The 18619-nt window shown below is 45.8% G+C and overlaps 1 protein-coding gene across 1 annotated transcript; it reads left to right on the top strand.

Annotated features, from left to right (window-relative positions):
• The first annotated feature begins 5000 nt into the window (after positions 1-5000).
• On the top strand, positions 5001-15845 carry LURAP1 (leucine rich adaptor protein 1). The gene is made up of 2 exons (XM_044431647.1): positions 5001-5204; positions 15132-15845. Exons 1-2 carry the CDS (start codon positions 5001-5003, stop codon positions 15843-15845), a joined length of 918 nt encoding a protein of 305 aa, XP_044287582.1.
• Positions 15846-18619: the final 2774 nt, after the last annotated feature.

The following is an 18619-nucleotide window of genomic DNA, read 5'->3' as shown; positions in this document are numbered from 1 at the left end:
TTTGATGCAGGTGGCATAGCTGGGTCAGAACTCTGGAGAGCTCCATATAAAACAAAATTCAAGGTGACATTGGATCCTAGCCTCACTAGGCAATAGTGAACTAGACAAGTGGGTAAATAACCCCTTTCCCAAAGGGAATCTGCTTGGTAGTTAAAAGGGGCTGCATTGTCACGCATGGATACAAGCTCTGGCAGGGATTAAATGCCTCTTCCTTGTGCCCCATGGACAAGGTGGGTGCAGGAAGGCCCTTTGAGGCTGTTGGTTATTCATGGATAGTTATTTGAGTCTGAGAAGGGGTACATCTACCTTGTCCAGAGAGGAAGATCTCTCTGCTAGCCTCCTTCTCCATAGAAACCATACTTTGGAGAGTACTTCTGAGGGGCTTATGGGACCCAGTGAGCTCCATCCTTGCAGCTCTCCTTTGTTCAAGAAGGGTCAGGGTCTTGTATCATGAAACTTACCAGGAACACAAGTAGGTTTTAGATCTGGACAGGGGACAGTATCCACATTTAAATAAAAATAAATAAAAAGGCAAGTAAACAATCAAATGAATGGGTTCAAACAGATAAGACGTTCACCAATCAAAAGGATGATTTGGCATGTGCCTGGTCACATAGTTCACCAGCAATCAACTAGGATTTCATCTTGAGTAATTTGTGAGCTTATTCTGGTTGCTGGCTTTGCGGTTTATGTTATTTCACAGCTCTTTGCTGTCAGCGTAAGCCTGGATCTTGCTGAGCTGAAGAAGAACTATGGCAGGGAGATGGCATTAAGTTTATACGGCAGTGAGCATTTTGAGCTGACCTAGTTCATATCATAAACCAGGTAATAAATGTCAATAGCATTACTAGCCCTAACTTCTCATATACAAAATCCAAGCATACAATATTTATTAGTTTTATTAGTTACATTTATACCCCAGCTTTTCTTCCAAGGGGCCTACCTGATGCTACTCCTCCTCTCCCTTTTATCATCAGAGCAGTCCTATGGAATAGGCTGGGATTAGACTGAGACTGAACCACCGGCCCAAATCACTCAGTGAGCTTCATGGCTAGGTAGGGACTTGAACTAGGATCTCTCCAGTCTGAGCCTGCAATCACCATACCACACTGGTTCAGCCTGTTTAGCTGGTCTGAGAAGTGCTGCCACACTTCATAGATCTGTCAAACAGCTCTCTCCACATCATCTGCAGAGCCATTATGCCCCGAAAGTCCCTCATTTTGAAGCCTTCTTTCCCAGGAGTACTGAGATGTGTAGCTTTGCTACCTTCCTCATCAGCTGCCCTTGCCACTGCTTTCTTCTGAGTTCAGTGGATTGTCCCATGCTACAGAGAGAGCTGAGCAGTTGGGTGCACATTTATTCATGTATTTGCCTGGCATGTTAGAAATGAATATACGAGAGATACCTTCTGCCACTCTCCCACAATATAACTCAAGACAGCAAAATCTGCCTCTGGAGTAAGAACTGAGAATGGATAAAACCTCACAAAAGCATGGAATGGATGCAGTGGGGTTATGCTTCTGCTCTGCGACTGTTGTCTCAAACTGAGACCTGGCTCATTCTTAGCAAAGGGCAGTCCTTCCTGAATATTGCTCATATTCCAGAAGAAACCAGTGGTGACTATTCAATTGGAATAAAGTGGAGCTGCCTTTTCCTGGAAGAGGGAGTGCAGCTAAGGTTTGAGAGAGCTCTGTGGAAATATTTTCCAGAAGGAAGGAAAACCCTTGGTGGCATAACAGTATCCCCTAACTAGGAGAGAAGCCCCTGGTAAGATTACGGTTCATTTAGAAAAAGGGGAAGTAGAGCTTTAGCAGTGCTAAGAGGTGTGTTCACATAACAAATATTCTGAACCTCCATCACATCTGAACATAAGTCGAATGAATGCTGCTTTTATTCCTAGTAAGACCCCAATATCTTAGGTACAACAAAGGCACAATAGGCAGGAATCCCGTAAGTACAGCTTTTCCTAGCACTGAGATGCAACAATGGAGGCAGCGGGAATGGAGAAGGAACACCCCTCCATTAATTTTTGTGACATCTTTAAGAGTTGAGGTACCCTGCTCAACTATGTTACCCTAACAGTAAATCCCGTGAATCCTTCACTTGCATGAACAAACTGCTGCTTATAAGAAGCTGCTTATTTGAATGATCTGTACGTTAGTTCGTTAAGGACAGCTAAGGGATGATTAATTCAAACAGCCTTAGGTGTAAGGAACACATGAGAAAAATGATAATGAAGAAACCACAACATTCTCATCAAGGCCACTCACAAAATCCAAGATTACCGTGATTTGAATGAAGACTTTCTGTCACTATATAGAAAAAGCCTCTTGTTGCTTGTTGGATTATATGTTCATCTGGTTGTTCCTGCTATTTATTTATGTATTTGTTTCTATACAGGCCAATAACCAAACCTCTCTAGGCAGTTAAAAACAATTAAATACAATTAAATCAGCATAAAATTTCGATATAAAATTTAAAAGAACTTGAACAGCTAGAACTTCAATATAGCTAGATCCTTTAAAAGAGAAGAAGAAAGGGAAGAGACCTGCCATAAGCCTACTGTAAGCCATTCAATGCCACCAAATGCCTCAGCATAGAGCTGCTGAGCATTAACCTGGTGCCAGGCAGGCCTCAGTGAAGTGCCGTCACTAGGAACGTCTTCCTTGCTGCTCCCATCCAAGCCTTTCTTGGAAGTAGCACTTGGGGGAAAGCCCCAGATCTTGAGCCCAGTGTTTAGATAGATTTTGAAAAGAGGAACCTGCCATGTACTGAGTCAGACCACTTGTTCATCTAACCCAGTTTTGTCAACACTGACTGGCAGCAGTTCCTCAAGGTTCTAGGTTGAAGATATTTTCCTAACCCTACCCAGAGATGCCGGGGACTGAACCTTGGACCGTCTGTATGCACAGCAGGTGCTCTGGCACTGAAGCATGGCCCTTCCCCTGATTTAGATTTGGAGAAGTGCTCCAAAAGGTACTAAGGCAAATAGGGCCTAACAGGTTACAACCAGCACTTTGAACCAGGCTTGGAAGCTTACAGAAAGTCAATGCTTGCAGGCCAGAATTGGTGTTATATGCTTGGACTATCTGATCCCAGTTATTTAATCTGGCTGCATTTTGCACAAGCTGCAGCCTCTGGACAGTTTTCAAGGGTATCCCCACATAATGTGCATTGAGTAATCTAATTTAGAGATCACCAGATCATACATTCCTGAAATCAGGCAATCCCTGATCAGAGAATGGTGCCAAAGCTGATAGAAGGCCAACTGAGCCTGAAGGGACAAAAATGGTTTAAGAAAGACTCCTGAGCTGTAAATCTGCTCCTTCAAGGGGGATTAAACCCCATTGAGAACAGCTTGAACACCCTCCATCTGGTCAGGGGAACCACGCACTGGACTGAGCTTCAGTTTGTTAGTCCTCATCCAGTCCATTGTTTGTAGCCAGGCACCAGTTTACCACCTCCACAGCCTTACCTGATGGGTATGAAAAGGAGAAATAGAGCAGTGTGTCTTGAGCATATGGATGGGAATGCATTCCAAGTGGTACCTGGTGGTTCCTCCACCCCCCACCCCAGTCTGAATTTTTCTTATTGCCCCACTCAGTGACCCAATCAGTTTGTGGCACCTTATCAACTACTAAGCTTCCATTTCTTTTCCGTATCTGATGAAGCAGAGAATGTGCTCAAGAAAGCTTTTGCCAGAATCAATGCTCTAGTTGTTCAGACACTACAAAGCTTTTTGTTGAGCTTTCAGCAGGGGCATTGCAGGATACTGAAAAGATCAGAACCAGGCTCACAGGCCAAAAGATGCACAAATTAGCATTTGCCAGTTTGCATACACTCTTAAGTCTTTTTGTGTGTCTTAAAAAAACCCTGTTTCCAGAGGAGGGCCCTATTTGTAACAAAGGACCTTTACACACGGGATTTCAGAAATGCAGGCAGAAGATTCAAGAGGGGCCAGTGGGATGTGAAGCTCCCATAGACAACAGGTTCAGCAAGTGCCCATAGGTGGTGGGGCAGATGGTCTCTCCAAGATTCGGGGCTCCAGCCCTAATGAGCACCCTCTAACTCCGCCTCTGGTTTTCAGAGTCATCCTTGGATGACTGGCCAGCCAAACTGCCCATCATGGATTCAGTTTGTGGGTTGACTTAATTTGCAATGCTCTCTGCTCGGGAAATAAGGTAACAGGGGCCGCGCTTCTCCGAGGAGCGTTACGGTAGCTGCCGGGCTCGCCTAGTAGCGGTTGCTTTCTCTGCATTGTGCTTTCCTATCCCGGGCAGGTGGGAGAGGTTGGGGCAGCCGCCGCCGCCGCCTCGCCCGTGGCTGGAAAGTCTGCGAGTCTGTCTTTGTCGGAGGGCTCCGACCCGATCTGGGCGGGCTGCCTGGAGCAGGCGTAAGCTCGCCACGCAGCCAGCTTCCTCGCCCTCCCGCCGCTGTTGCGTGGACGCTTCGGTGGCAACTTTGGCGGGGGGAACGCGGGCGCGTCCTCCTCGGAGAGCTGTCATCCCATCCAGGGCTGGATGCCGCCCCGAGAAGATCCTGGAAGGAGGAAGGAGAACCCAAGGACGGCTCTTGCCCTCCGCCACCTCCTTTGGGGGTGGGAAGCCGAGGGGTTTGCTTTATAACGGGCAGCAAATGGACCCAAGACCAGGAGAAGAGCAAGGGCGGGGGATCGGCAGGGTGACCGAGTGGGGCGAGTTCAGAGCCAGGACGCTCGCTGACGTCCATGCCAGACCTTCGGCGCGCTGATATTCCGGACTGTTGCCTACTGGACTCCCCTCCCCGATTCTTTCGGGTGCGGTGGGGCGATCCTATTCCAGGCCTCGTCTTCAGCTGTACAGGCGAGGAGGCGTCGCCGGCGGGGCGTCTAGAGCCTGTCCGGGTTGACTTTGGGGCGACGGGGCAGAGGCGCCCCTCCCTTCTCCTCCAGGCGTCGCCCACCCCAGGCAGAGACATCCTGTCTCCTCTTTCCGTCCCCCACGGTTACCCCGGGGTGGGGAATGGAGGTCCCGCCCGGGAGAGGCGCTGAGCTCTCCCTGCCCCCTGACCTAAAGGATCTGGAGAGCAAAGTAGGGCAGAGACCCCCAGACGGGCTGCTACGTTGGCTGCGGGAGGACCCGGTTGCTCATCTGCTCCGGAGCAGCCCGAGCCGGGGGTGGAGCCACGGACTGGGGGAGAAGATCAAGACTCTGAAGGTGGAACTGGTGAGTGCAGGATCCAAACCACTCGAGCCCCCCGGTTGCCCAAGACCCCTCCCCTCGCATGTTTTTTTATCTGGGGTGGGGGTTTCTGGCGTGTGTGAGGGAAACTGCTTCCTCGCGTGTGGAAGCACGCCTGCTCTTTTGCTGGGAGTAACGATTCCTTACTATCCCAACAGCTGCTTTGGTGCAAGTAATTTTAGCGTTTGGAAGTCATAGTGTTAAAGCACAATCCTATGCAAGTTTGGGCAGAAGAAAAGGCCTGTAGCTCCCAGCATGTTGCCTGGGATATGTTGGGAACCGTAGGCCTTTTTTCCTGTCCAGACTTGCATAGGATCACACCCTTTTGCAATGGATTGCACCCTTTAGATGCTAATGCTCATGGCTGCACTTTCTTGAAATATGGTAAGCCAGCCCTACAGGGCTTCTTGCAAGCTGATCCTCCTATACTTGGCAGCTGTGGGATGGGTACCTGCTGCTGCAACTGAACCTTTCTTAGGATGACTTTGGAGCATGCTGGTTGCTTCATGGTTCCACTCATACCATATGTGATTGTGCAGATTTGGACCTCAGTTCTAGCTGGCAGCAGAAGGAAACAATCTGCCCAGAGGATTGGTTATGGAGCAGATGTATAATTCCAATAAATGGAATGTCTCCCCTTCCCCACAGAACCCCCACTCTCCACTTTCCATTGATTAATCAGATGGGAAGGGATATAGTATTTGCTGGTGGACTGGTGCTAAAGAGCTAAGACTTCAGCCCTGAACCCAATTACCTGGGAATAGATCCCACTGAATGCTGTGAAACTTACTTTGGAATAAGCATTCTGGCCGTAAGTGTGTGTGATCATGGGTCATGTTTAGCGTGACTCTGTCATGGCTCATTAGATAGCCTTAGGCAAGCAACCTCAGCCCCTCACCTGCAACTGGGGCTAATAATAGCCTACCTTGCAGGATTGTTGCAAAGGTTACTGAACTCATGTCTATGCATTGCTTTGAACACTGCTGTATAAATGCTGAATGTTGTTTGCAGACTCATCCTCAGAGCAAGCCTGTGCATATTTACTCAGAAGGAAATCTCATTTTTTCAGTGGGGCGTAATCCTTGGTAAGGATCCGTGTATAGGATTGCCACCTGAAGCACTGCCATTTGAGGCAATCTGAGAAGAATTGCTTCCTCCCCACCACCCCCAAGTTAGGTAACTTGGTGACTCAGCATTGGGGAAGTTCACTTGCTTATCAGATGTATTTGTATTTGTTTTACAAAACGTTTTTTTCTGGTAGGTCTCTCTCATAGGGTACTCGTGCTTGGTCTTTGCTTCTCGCTTTGTGCACTTGAAGCCGGACATGACTGAGGCTGCGCTCCTCTACTCACTTGCCTGGGACTCACTTCTCAGTAGGGATTATCCTGTTGAGAATTTTGAATAAAAGCAGAAATATTGCCATACCAGGTTTGCATCTAGAAAGCCTCCAGGTAACTTTCAGTTCCAGGATTCTATCCGTGATTCCTTCAGTTGATATTCAAATCAGAAAATGAGCAACCTTGTCCATATGGCCTGTGAATGTGAAAAACATGTAATAAACAATGGGCCATAAGCAGCAATCCACACTGTTGATATTGACACTCAAATTCCCCCAAGCCTTTTATTATTTTTCAACTGAAACTTGGCATTCAGATGGTAATTTCCCAGGAATCCACGCCAATCCAGAGAGCAGTGAGAAAACTGGTTTATCTTTAGATTGTTTCTGCAGGCAGAAAATAGTATAGGCAGCCTTGTCCCCCACACATTGGTTGGCACATGGCTTAACGGAGGCATCTGTTCTCCAGCATGAGAAAGACGCTCTTAAGGACCCTGAGTGTATAGAAGGACTGGAGGGTTTGAAGGCTGGCTTCAGCCACATGCATCATATGCTTTGATTCAAATGCTGACCTTTATTTACAAGGGAAGCGGAACAATGTAGAAGGAAAACAGTTGGGGTTCGTGAGCTCACAGCAGTGTGCACAGGGCTAATTTAGGAGGCTGTTTTCCAAATGGTGAGTCACATGCTTGGGCCTAGCCTTGTGCATGCGTGGCAGTGAGGGACTCGTTCTTGTCACCCAGCAGCAGTGCTTTGTGCTGGGGCACATGGTGTATTTTATCCCCAGGGCTATTTAGCATCTAGGTCGGGGTGGGGAACCTCAGCCCCATGAGCCAAATCTGCCTTCTAGGGTTCCCCTGAAAGCCCTGCCCCCTTGCCTTGTTCCTCCCTACTTTTCTGACCATTGATGGTTTGGCTTTGGTGCATTCCCCCCACCCCACATCTGCCTCTCCTAAGGATTAGTCACTATCCATAAGAGCGTTAAGCTAAAATAGGCATCCTCTTGTTGGTCTGGTTTTGGTATTTTGGCCCTGCCTGTTTTTGCATTCTGTCCTGCTGCCTCTGGAATGTGCAACCCCCCCCCCCCAAAAAAAAAAAGCTTCTCTGAGCTAGAATTCAGCCCTTTGGCTGAAAGGGTTTCAGCATGCCTGACTGATATGCTACTGTTGAGTGTAGCCCTTAGGGCATTTGGGGCAACTATGCTGATGATGCCCAGGTCTATTCTTGTGTCATCTGTGACTGTGAAGGTTCTAGGTCAATGTCTGGATATAATTTGGGGCTGGGTGAGGGCCAATAAAATGAGAGCAAACCCTGACAGGATGGAGGCCCTGGGGTGAGGAGATCCAGGATCCAAGAGGTAGGTCAACTGTCTGTTCTGGATGGGATTGCACTCCCCTTGGAACACTCTGGGGTTGCTCCTTGATCCTTCTTAATCCTGCAGAAAGTTGAGACTCAGGTTAAACAAGAAATTGTGCTCCAAGATCTCTATTAATCACTGATTAATATTAAACACTGCCTTTCAAGTGCCTTCTGCCCAAACAGTGCCACTGCAGAGTCCCTGAGAGACAGCGAGAAATGAAATCTCAGCATCTTTTTCTCAGTTACCCTGCAACAGTATTGTATCGCTGGTGATTCAAATAGTCTGGATCAGAAGCATGCATGATAGAAAGCAAAGAAATTGTGATCTATCACATTCCTTACATGCTAACCAGTCCCCTGAGCACCCTAATTTGCAGTAGATAAGTAGACAGACCTGGGTACTTGTGAAGTTCCCCTGGCCTTCTGCATGATCATAGAAGGATAGATAGAGGCAGGTTGGCACAACATGGAATGGCACTGTAGGCTTTTACTGTTGCTGGTCTGCCATGTCATCCAAACCCCACTAAGGTGTATCAGCACAGCACTTTAATCTTTGGAAACCACCATCCACAATCAGCTCAGCATAGTACCCAGGCCAGAACCAGAGAGCTGCTTGGCCAGAGTGGCTAGCCAGAGAGAGCCACAGGTAGCTGCCACTTTGAGTGCCTGTAGAGACACCTCTGTCCTGCCCACCTGTGCCTGAAAGATCAGGAAAGGAGCAGCATCACTCAGCTGATTCTGCTGCTGCTCTCAGTTATGCATTCATGAGTGTATTGCAAGAATCAGCTGGGAGGTGCTGCTCCTGGGTCCCCCAGGGGACTGATTCTCCTGCCACCCCCCCATTCTTGTTCCCAATCACCAAAAGGGCTTCATCTCTGACAAGCAGAAGTGAGAAAGAGGAATGCACTGCCTCTTTCTTCAATGCTGCTGCTTGAGGAATGGTGCTCAGGTGCGTTGGGGAGATCTCTCTGGCAAACAGGAGCAAGAAGGGGGCAGGCACTGCCTCTGCCTTTGCTGCTGCCACTTGCAAGAAAAGTGCTGGGTTGGACGTGCCTCTCTGGCAAGCAGGAGTGAGAGAAGGAAATGAGCAGGAAATCAGCTGAGCAGTGCTGCTGCCTGCCGGGCTGATTCTCGCTCCTCCTGCTCATGCATGTGAGCAGCTTCCCTCGCAGGCTTGTGGAGGGAGCCGAGGGGGGATCAGCTGAGTGTCACTGCTCCTTTCCACAGCACTGCCCAGCGCACCCTTCCCTTTTGCCTGGGCATGGATCAGCAGTCTGCTCCGGAGCAGGAGGGGTGTGCGCCTGATCAGCTCCCTCATCCTGTCTGCTGCACTTCAGGGCACAAGCCCTGCATCCTGCACAGAGACTGTTTGACAGCTGTGGTGAGCTTGTGACCTCGGCTGCCAGAAACAGGTGCTTCACCCGTGCTGTCTCTGGGTTATTACCTGGAAGACTGAGGAGGTATCAGGAAGGAGGAGAATTATCGGAAAGGCCCTGATCACCTGCCAAGTAATTTGAGGTGAAGAAACCATGAACCATGCAGGGTTGTTTATTGTGAAGTGTGAACCCACCCAGCCCATATTTGTCTGCATGGAGTTTGCCAGAGCACAAGACCAAAGGAATTCCCTTGGAGGCCTTGGCACACAGGTTATTGTGGTTTTATATTCTACCCAGTAATATAAAAACAAGCCTGCAATGTGTTCACCAGCCTTTGCAGATTCCTTTTGGAATTAGCGAAAAGTTATTAAGGGAATAATACTATGCATGTTAAAAAAAAAAAAAAGTCATGCGACTCCCAGTTAGCATGGGGAATGTTGGAAGTTGTAGGACTTTTTTTGTCTACACATGCACTGGATTGCACCCTAAGTTGGGATGAAAACAGTTGGGAGCCTTTGCAGAGAGAACACCTTTCTTATGCTGAGCAGCAGATGTACCCATAAGAGGGTGATGTATAGATATATTGGTCATATTCTTCTAGCACATGTGGACTACTGATGAAGATATTGTTCAGTCCCTCTTTCAAGGCCTAAGAGATGTCTCAGCTCGTATGTTCCTACCAATGCATTCTAGTCAGTTTCAGGTCTGAGGCCAGATTCCATATCCCTCTGCCTTCTGAAGTTAGATGAGTGGACATGAGAAGCAAGGCCTTTCATGTTTTGGTACCTTCCTCTTTCTGGAAGAGGGTACACCTGGGGGGTTTCTTTCAGTGGGCAGTGAAAATCTCTTTTTTCAGGAAATCTTTGCTGCTGCTGCTGCTGCTGCTGCTTCTCTCTCTCTCTCTCTCTCTCTCTCTCTCTCTCTCTCTCTCTCTCTCTCTCTCTCTCTCTCTCTCTCTCTCTGATATATATACAGGTTATATCATTTTAACCTGTATAGTTCATTGTATAGTTCATTGCATTTTGTTTTAGATTGTTTGCTCCTTGAGGTCCAAAAACATGAAATGATAAAGATAATGACGACAATGGCAATAATAATCCACATCAGCACATATATTAGAAATCATATTTCGCTAGCATTATACTCTCTGTATGGCTGGTATATGAGAAAGCAAAAGAACCCAGTACTTTCAGCATTCTGAAACAGCTACTTTGCATCCAAATGGTTGCTAAAACTGGCTTCAGTTTTAACAGCTATAGATGCATATCAATCAGATATGTCAACTCTAGTCTTTTGAGCCATATCTAACCATTTCACAAGGAAATGAGTACCACTGACTTTTAAAAAGCTGAAAATACATTTTTAGCTCTGCAGACTTTGCTTCTTGAACTTTGTTCCTGCTGCTTTGCCCACTGTCCTTAATCCTGAAAAATATGTATAAATAGTATTATTATAGATGCATGCCTAAGAGTAACACTATAGCTGTTTCTAGCTCCCATGGACACATTTTATAGATTTGGAACACACACACACACACACACACACACACACACAATCTGCACACACCAGGATCTTCAGTGTGATTCCCTAAAAGTCTGCACTGCAACCAAAGCAATTCAATCTAAGCACAGCCCAGACATGTAGATTCTATCTGCATCATATTTTCTTAACATGCTTTGAAAAATAGAATGAACAATGGAAGTGGAAACTCAGGAGAATAGTTCTGAAGCCAGTCCTCAACCTTGCAGCAAGCTATCTGTCTGATTCCGACAGAAGGCATTCCTTCCGTGCATTGGGAACTACTCCTACAAAGCAGTCTTCTCTCTTTAAAGAACACCTGCTGACTGTTTATTTGCTTTTATTCAAAAATAGAACTTCAGCTTTGTGCAATAGGATCTATGTCCTGCAAACCAACCATTTGTTCTTTGGTCTTTTCCTGATTTTGTTTTTTGAATGCTTCCTGGACAAGTGTTTCCTTGGGCACATCTGTTCATTCACACTTCCCCTTTATGAGGTCAAGTCACCCAACTGCAATGGATGCCCAAATTGGCTGGTGTGCCAATATTTCACTGACACTCCAAGCAGTGATGTAGTGTCATGGTATGTGGAACCCTAAACTAAATGTACAGAATCATCAAAGGGAAAAAAGAGCAGGTGTGAATGTATTCACTGTTTCCATCAAAGTGTCCAACTATTTATCACAACCAACATTCCTTTTGGAAAATGAGGTTTAATTCTGTGATGGACAGAGTTTGGTAATGTGGAATTTTATATAGATATGTGTGGGTGTGTTCATGCACATGTGTGTGTGTGTGTGTGTGTGGAGAGAGGGAGAGAGAAAGAGAGAGTAATTTGCAACAGAGGGCAGAGCTGGTTTGCCACTTGTTTTCCATAGAATATGTTGGAATAATGTTTATCAGTGATACCAGTTTTGTTACTTACTTTATTCTCCACATTGACAGAAGGAAGATGTAGATTTTATGCATACCTCTTGGAGGAATTCTCAAAGTGACACCTCCTACAGAAAACACTGATTCCTCAGTAGTGTTTTCTGCAGTAAACATACAACATTTGAACATTACATGCAGTGATAAACACAGGTGTTTACAGATGTGGGTCCAGGTCCACATTTTCTGTGTCTGATTGAGAAGTGATGGTATATCATTGATGTGCCTGCAGCAGTCAAAATGCCCTTAGGTGATGGCTTCCAGTGTTCTGACTTTCCATGGCCTTGACTTTGCTGGTGCACTTCATAGGCAAAGGTGTTTCTTCTAATTATTTTCACTATTACCCGTGCCTTGTTGGAATAGTTCCCCCCTGTCCATGGTGCTCACATGGCTCATAAACTAGGTCAATGACATCTTGTCCAGCTGGAATCATTTCTCAACACAGAGTCTTTGAATCAGCTCTAATAAATCAAAGTTGCCTTGCTAGACTTTCAGAATCCTTACTTCTCTTCTGCCTTTTGGGACTGCATCTTGTAGCACTGTGCTGTACACAATGTACACAGCAAACACATTGGACAACTGTGAATGCCTTGTCAGCTCTGATCCTCTATACATAAAACCTGGAGACTAATTCATATAGCCAAGCAGTTCTTTTAAAACCAAAGCATGCTGGATTGTGCTCTGTGTTAGGAGATGCTTGCCTCTAGCTGGTCAGTACACAGCATCCTCCCATCTTCATCATGTAACTGTATGGAAGGAAAACTGGGCATGGTGAACACAGAAAGATCTAAATGGAAAGCAGTTACAGAAAAATGTTTCATGCAAGGATTTAAAGTTAGCCTCCCATGGCTAGTTGGTGCTAATGTAGAAATATCTGTGAGAAGATTTAACTGCAAACTGCACCGTTCAGGAACACACATACTTGAACTATGTCAAAATCAGAAATATCTTGTCAATGTACTGATACATTATTTCATTTTGTCTAATTCCTGTATTTAGTTGAATATAGCTGCATCCATATATTCTTCCCCCCTTCATTTCAGTTACATTATTCAAAGAACTAAATGAAATATAACCTATTCAGTACAGAATCTGATGCTATTTCTATGCCTTGGACTGTAAATTTGACTAAGGGATGGGGTCTAGGCCAGTGTAGTGGGATGGAACATGATTCTAGCGAAGACTGGACCCACTCATTTTGGGAAATGCAAATACAGAAGCAGGATACTCCACTATCCAAGCAAAAGAGGTGATAGCATTGATAAGATGTTGAATGATCAAGCTCCAGTTAACCAAGCAATTACAACAGTGCAAATTTTGTTGTCTAGAATTTCATTCAGGAGGCAGAGAGTGGTTGTCTTTATGAGGTCTATCTCTATGTTTTAGGGGAATTAGAGACCCCCAGTCTAAGATTGCCATTACCTTTTCCTAACCCCATTAGTACAACAAGGAAGAGAAAAACACTGCACCCTGTGGACCAAGATCACCCAGCAGCTGCACTGTGGAATGTAAACATTATCTGAATGTATTCTATTAAAAGCCCTATAGAACAGTTCACAATGGTATAGCTTTTGTGGATGTTTGTTCAAAATTCTTAAACTGGGCCATTTCCTATACCACCCTGCTTGCAAACAGTTTAGTGGCAGTAGGATTCTGTTGCCTTTTTGTAATAACTTAAGTGGAATAAGGTGAGAAGTACACAGATTACATTTGACAGGTGAGAGGAGCCTGTGCTTGCATTGGTCAAATGGAAAATACATTCCAGGCTTCATCCTACAAGGAGCATCTGTTTCATGTAATCAGTTTGGTGGCTCCATACTGGCTTCCAGTCATCCCTACATGTGTCCTGCAACTGCAACATGCATATCTTCTTCCCTTGAACATGATGAAGTGGCTGAAGGGTTTAAGGATGACATAGCGAGGACACAGGGAGTAATTCAACTGGCGACTGTAGAAAAAGGGCAAGTAGGAGTGAAGGGCAAAAGGAAAACGTAGGGAAGTTTACATAAATATAAAGCTTTGGGTCCCAAGAAGGGGAACCACCAAGGAGAAAGCAATTTCCAAGGGAAATTTATGGACATGTGATAATACAGAACTAAATTAGAAGAAGGACAGCAGTGTTAGTTTGTTACAGCAAAAACAAGAAAGATTCTTGCACCATCTTAAAGGCTAACAAATTTATTCTGGCATAAGCTTTCATGAACACTGGCCATGCATCAGGTACATGAAAGGTTGACCTCAAAATGGGCAGAGATAGACTAAGAAGCTGACTTGAGACAAATTGCCAATATGGCTTTCTGGGTCAATTATTTCAGAGGATGGGGAACATGGACTCTGGTTCAGCTCAAGATAGAGAGCAAGACAAGTTACTAATGACAATAGTTTCTCACTTACATTCATGATAGCCATGATTTCCTCTTTCCATAATCTAACTCCTGCTTGTTTCCTCCTCTTTCTAGGTTGAACTAAAATGTATGCTACTTCTGCCATTATCAATTTGCCAGTTGTTGAGTCTTTCCCTCCAGGGGATGCTCCATGTGAACTAGAGTGAGGGTCATGAACAATCCAGTTTGAGGGACTGGGCCTTCTCCTCCTACAATACAGCCTTCAAAGGAGAAGGAGAAAGTGGAGTTGGAATTTAGACCTGAAATGCCAAGTGCAATTGACCCAGAGATAAGAGTGGGAGTAACTGAAAACCAGACAGTTTCAAGCTCAGTGGGAAATTCCAGCAGGGAAGCCAAGATGGGCATGAGGACTTAACCTCACTGGTCCATGCAAATAGTTAAGAGAGTGGGCCAATGGAGAAATGTCTGATGTTTCAGGTGGTTGACCCAGAAGCAGCATGATCTACCTGGAAGGTGGAGTAAGTGCTTTGTAGTTTGGAAGGGAGGAGTATTCAGTTTGGAATCAACTTTGTATAATTAAACTGCATTTTCCTGGTGGCAACTAGCCTAATTTTGCTTGTATCTTTTGTTATTGACTTCTGCAACCATCTTTTTTGCATTATAAAGCCAGTCTTGCTGGTCAGCACTATGACTAACATCATAAAGTCATTAGTTGGAAGGAGGGGGAGAAGACTAGCTGAGGACACCATCCTGGCCTAGGGGTCTTGGGAAGGAATGGGGCCACACACCTAGTGTATGACGGTGTCCTGGAATCTGCAGAAAGCAGTCAAATGCCAAGGATCAATTTTCTTCGTTAATATTGTTAGCACCATTATTTCTGTTTACAATACTGGAGTGTTTTTGGCGTCCTGTTGAGAAGCATTTGGCCATTGTGTTGTGTACTCATAGAGATACTCCTGGTTCACCATCCAGACGTTTCTCTGGTTAATCTCTCCTGTAGCTAATGATGATCCTGACACCTAAATTGCATTTTCTCTCTTCACCTACAGGCTTATTTAAGAGCAATCGATATCAAAATTCTACAGCAACTGGTTGCTGTGAATGAGGGAATAGAGGCCGTGAAGTGGCTACTAGAAGAGAAGGGGATGCTGACCAGCCATTGCAGCAGCCTTACCAGCAGCCAGTATAGCCTGGCAGAGAGCCTAGAGACATCCCGGCGGGGCAGCTGGAACAGTCTTCAGGATCCCAATGACAAGTTGGACAGCATCTCTGTGGGCAGCTATTTGGACACCCTGGCTGATGATATGGATGAATATGGGCAAGGTTCTTCTGTAGAGCCCATCATGGCATCCACCGCGGGCAGGCCACTGGCCAGAGTTGAGTTGGAAAGATCAAAGACTGACGTAGACAGGGGCCTCCCTGCCAAAAACGATAGAGAGCAGGACAGGAGCAAAGCATATCTAGAGAGGGTCTCTAGTTTGGTTAAGAGCCAAAGTTCCACTGAGCAAAACAGAGCTAGCAGGCTGTCACCACCGATGGCCAATGGGCTTTTGAGTAGACAAGTTCTTGGACTGGAGCAGAGCACAGAGGCTAAATTTCCCTCCACAGCCACAGAATGCTTGAGCAAAGGTAGTCTGGCCACAAATGCCTCTCGGAATAACAAAGCTGACACGGATAACTGCAAATTCAATGTCCAGAGGCACCTGGAGTATGATGCCCATTGGCAGTGGGTTCAGTCTCAAGAGGATGTGACGTTCTTGTAGATGTTTACTAGTCCTCTGCATTTTGGGTTGCAGCCTTCACTTTCCTTGCCAAAATGGCTGCTTTTGTTCAGCCGTGTAGGTGGCTGCGTTGACTGGTGGGCAGAACACAGTGCACATCAGACAGGGTGCCCTGTCCCTTCTTGACACTTAGTTCTAGGAATCAGCCTTGTGTCAGTTGGAACCACCCCTCTGAGGGAGCTACATGGGAAGCCCTTTGACTGCCACTGCTGCCTCCTTCAGGCTTGTGCAATAATGAAATAGTTGCCAGTTTCTCCAGGAGTGGTGGGCAAGGGCTAAACATGGAGGTTTCGGTAGAGCATGTTTACCTCAATGGCAGTGGAGACCACATAGATTAAGGTAATCATTGCTTTCATGCTGAGACTGCATTCCCTATTCTTGTTAGGGAATTACAGAGAGTGATTCACCACATTTGGATGGAACCAGAGACACCTCTCTGGCACTATTTCCTTTTTCATTTCATGCATTATGATTTACTGTGAAGGAGGTTTGTCTGCTTGATCTTTCAGTTAAGCAATTGGGAAGAATCAGTTCTAAAATTAAATCCACGAATGTGCTCACCACACTCACTACATCAAGCATCTCCCCGCATTGTTGGCAGGCATGACGAGCTGAGCCCACCTCCTAAGCTCGAAGTGGAGGAAATGGCATATGTGGCAAAGATCATCTGTTGACATAGCAACCGGCCTTCTGTAGCCTGGTGCTCTCTGGATGTCTTGGACTACAGCTCCCAACATTCTGGCCAGTGGCCAGGCTGGGTGGGGCAAGCAGAAATTGAGATGGAAAATGTCTGGAGGGCTCCGAGTTGAGGAAAACTGACATAGTGTGGTAACTAGAGGAGTGCTTGAATTTGTGCATGTTGTGCTGCACGTCTAATGTGCTCCAGTGTGCCCTTCATCTGGCAATAGTATGTAATTATTTGGTGTTTGCAGAATGTGAAGATGTTGATCTTTTCAAGATTCTTCCCTTTTCATGCCAGAATTAAATGAATTATATTTCAGTACTCCTGTCCAGGAGAATACCTGTACTGTTTGTATTCAGCAGGAAGAAAAGAGCTTTCAGAGAATAGTTTAAGGAAAGCAGGTTTGTAGAGATGACTTCCTCATCTTACCTAGTCTAAACTTGGGGAGACAGCCAGAGCTTGTCTCCACTGTGCTACCCCCTTGGACAGCAGTCCAAGTGTCCTGAAAATGAATAGATGAGCCCCAGCTTTCCCCTAGAGGTTGAACAGGGTACTGGGGTCCTTGACTGTGTACCTCTTCAGACAGGCCCAAGTGCTTGCCCAGTTAAAACATGGTTTCAGAGGCAAAAACCTGTCAATCTCTGGTCATCACAAATGTCGGCGGGCTAACATTTATGGGACTTGTGGGAGGAACAGCTCAGGGTGTGCCCAGAGTTTTGGGAGCCAGCATCATGATTTTAGGTATCAGATCTTCATATAAGATGGGTTTTTAGAAAGTGATAAAATGGTGTCCAATGGAAAGGTTTTGCAGATTGCATGCTAAGTGATGGTAAGTTTACATGTCCTGTAGATTACTGCCAAGTCGAATCCATCACCGAGGAGATGAAAGAGTACACCTGCAGGCATCTACACCTGAGGAATCCACATTATTCTTCCATCCTTTCCAGCAAAGTTGGACTTTCTGTTGTAAGAAAAAAGGATGGATGCAGCACTGGGAAAACATGGGAGGGGGATACAAGTGGGCTATAATATTGTGTGATCTTCCTGTAAAATGTAATTGAACGAGGAATTGTGATTACTGAATAAATGTCTTGTCTAAAAATCTTCATAATCTTCTGAATGTTTAAAATAATTTTCATGAATGACAGCATGAAGAATGTACTGGCCAAGAATGGACTATGTCTGATATTCTCTCTGCAAGCATTTATTTTCTGTGTTAAATCATCTTTCTGTCGTGAGCAGTTTCAGTTTGGTTTATGACCCAGAGCAGCAAAATATCACATCCTCAGTGTTAAATTATGGTGCGATTAATTTTAGCAGTTTATCTCAGTTCAGGGAAAGGTGAAAGAGGAAAACACACATTTAATAATAACACAGTCAACTGTAACAGAAAGCTGTCAGGAATTCTCCGTTCCCTTAGCCAACTGGGCAAAATCTACCCAGCAACTCCTTACTCCCAGGCAATCTGGACCAGATACTGGATGACAACCCAAGCTGGGGAAAAAACAAGTTTATTTAGGAGGATAAAACACAGGGGTGGAGAGTACTACAAACATACTTGCAAAAAGGAATAAAACAGGGAAAGGTGTGGGAAAGGAGCGGGGAGTTGGGCAGCAGCAAAATACATTTTACAGCCAATCAAGCACCCCAAAACTCAAGGCCTTGTTGGTTCACTCAGACAAGAAAATAGCAAGGCTCACCCTAGCCTTAGGTAGACACAAAGACTCAACCTTTGAGCAAGGCACAGTGCGCAGAACACTTCACAGTGTTCTTTGACACAGGCAACAACATGGAACCCCAAAAGAGGAACAAAGAGCCTCTCTGCTCCCCGGCCTTTATCCCCCCACCCTGCCCACCATTGGTCAGCTGTCCCATGGGGTGATGGCCCATCTCCCAGTCCATGGGGCTCACCATCTACTCCAGGTGTCCATCATTACCCAGTCATTACATTATCTTTGGCCTCCTTGAGGCCATAATTTCTGGTATCTCCCCAGACTGCATGACAAAAGCAAGGAGGATGACTCTCAAGACCTTGGGACCAGATGCCTGCTGGAGTGACCTTGTAATTTATAAC

This window comes from Varanus komodoensis, unplaced genomic scaffold (assembly GCF_004798865.1).
Source record: "Varanus komodoensis strain SLA01 unplaced genomic scaffold, ASM479886v1 scaffold1, whole genome shotgun sequence".
In the NCBI taxonomy this organism is placed as follows: Eukaryota; Metazoa; Chordata; class Lepidosauria; order Squamata; family Varanidae; genus Varanus; species Varanus komodoensis.
Note: the sequence above shows the minus strand (reverse complement) of the source record. Positions and strands in the feature narration are given on the sequence as shown.

What these genes read in the sequence shown, in the direction of transcription:
- LURAP1 (XM_044431647.1), top strand. Translation starts at nt 5,001, where the DNA reads ATGGAGGTCCCGCCCGGGAGAGGCGCTGAGCTCTCCCTGCCCCCTGAC. An exon ending in AGACTCTGAAGGTGGAACTG is followed by an intron (nt 5,205 to 15,131) that starts GTGAGTGCAGGA and finishes CTTCACCTACAG; the next exon opens with GCTTATTTAAGAGCAATCGA.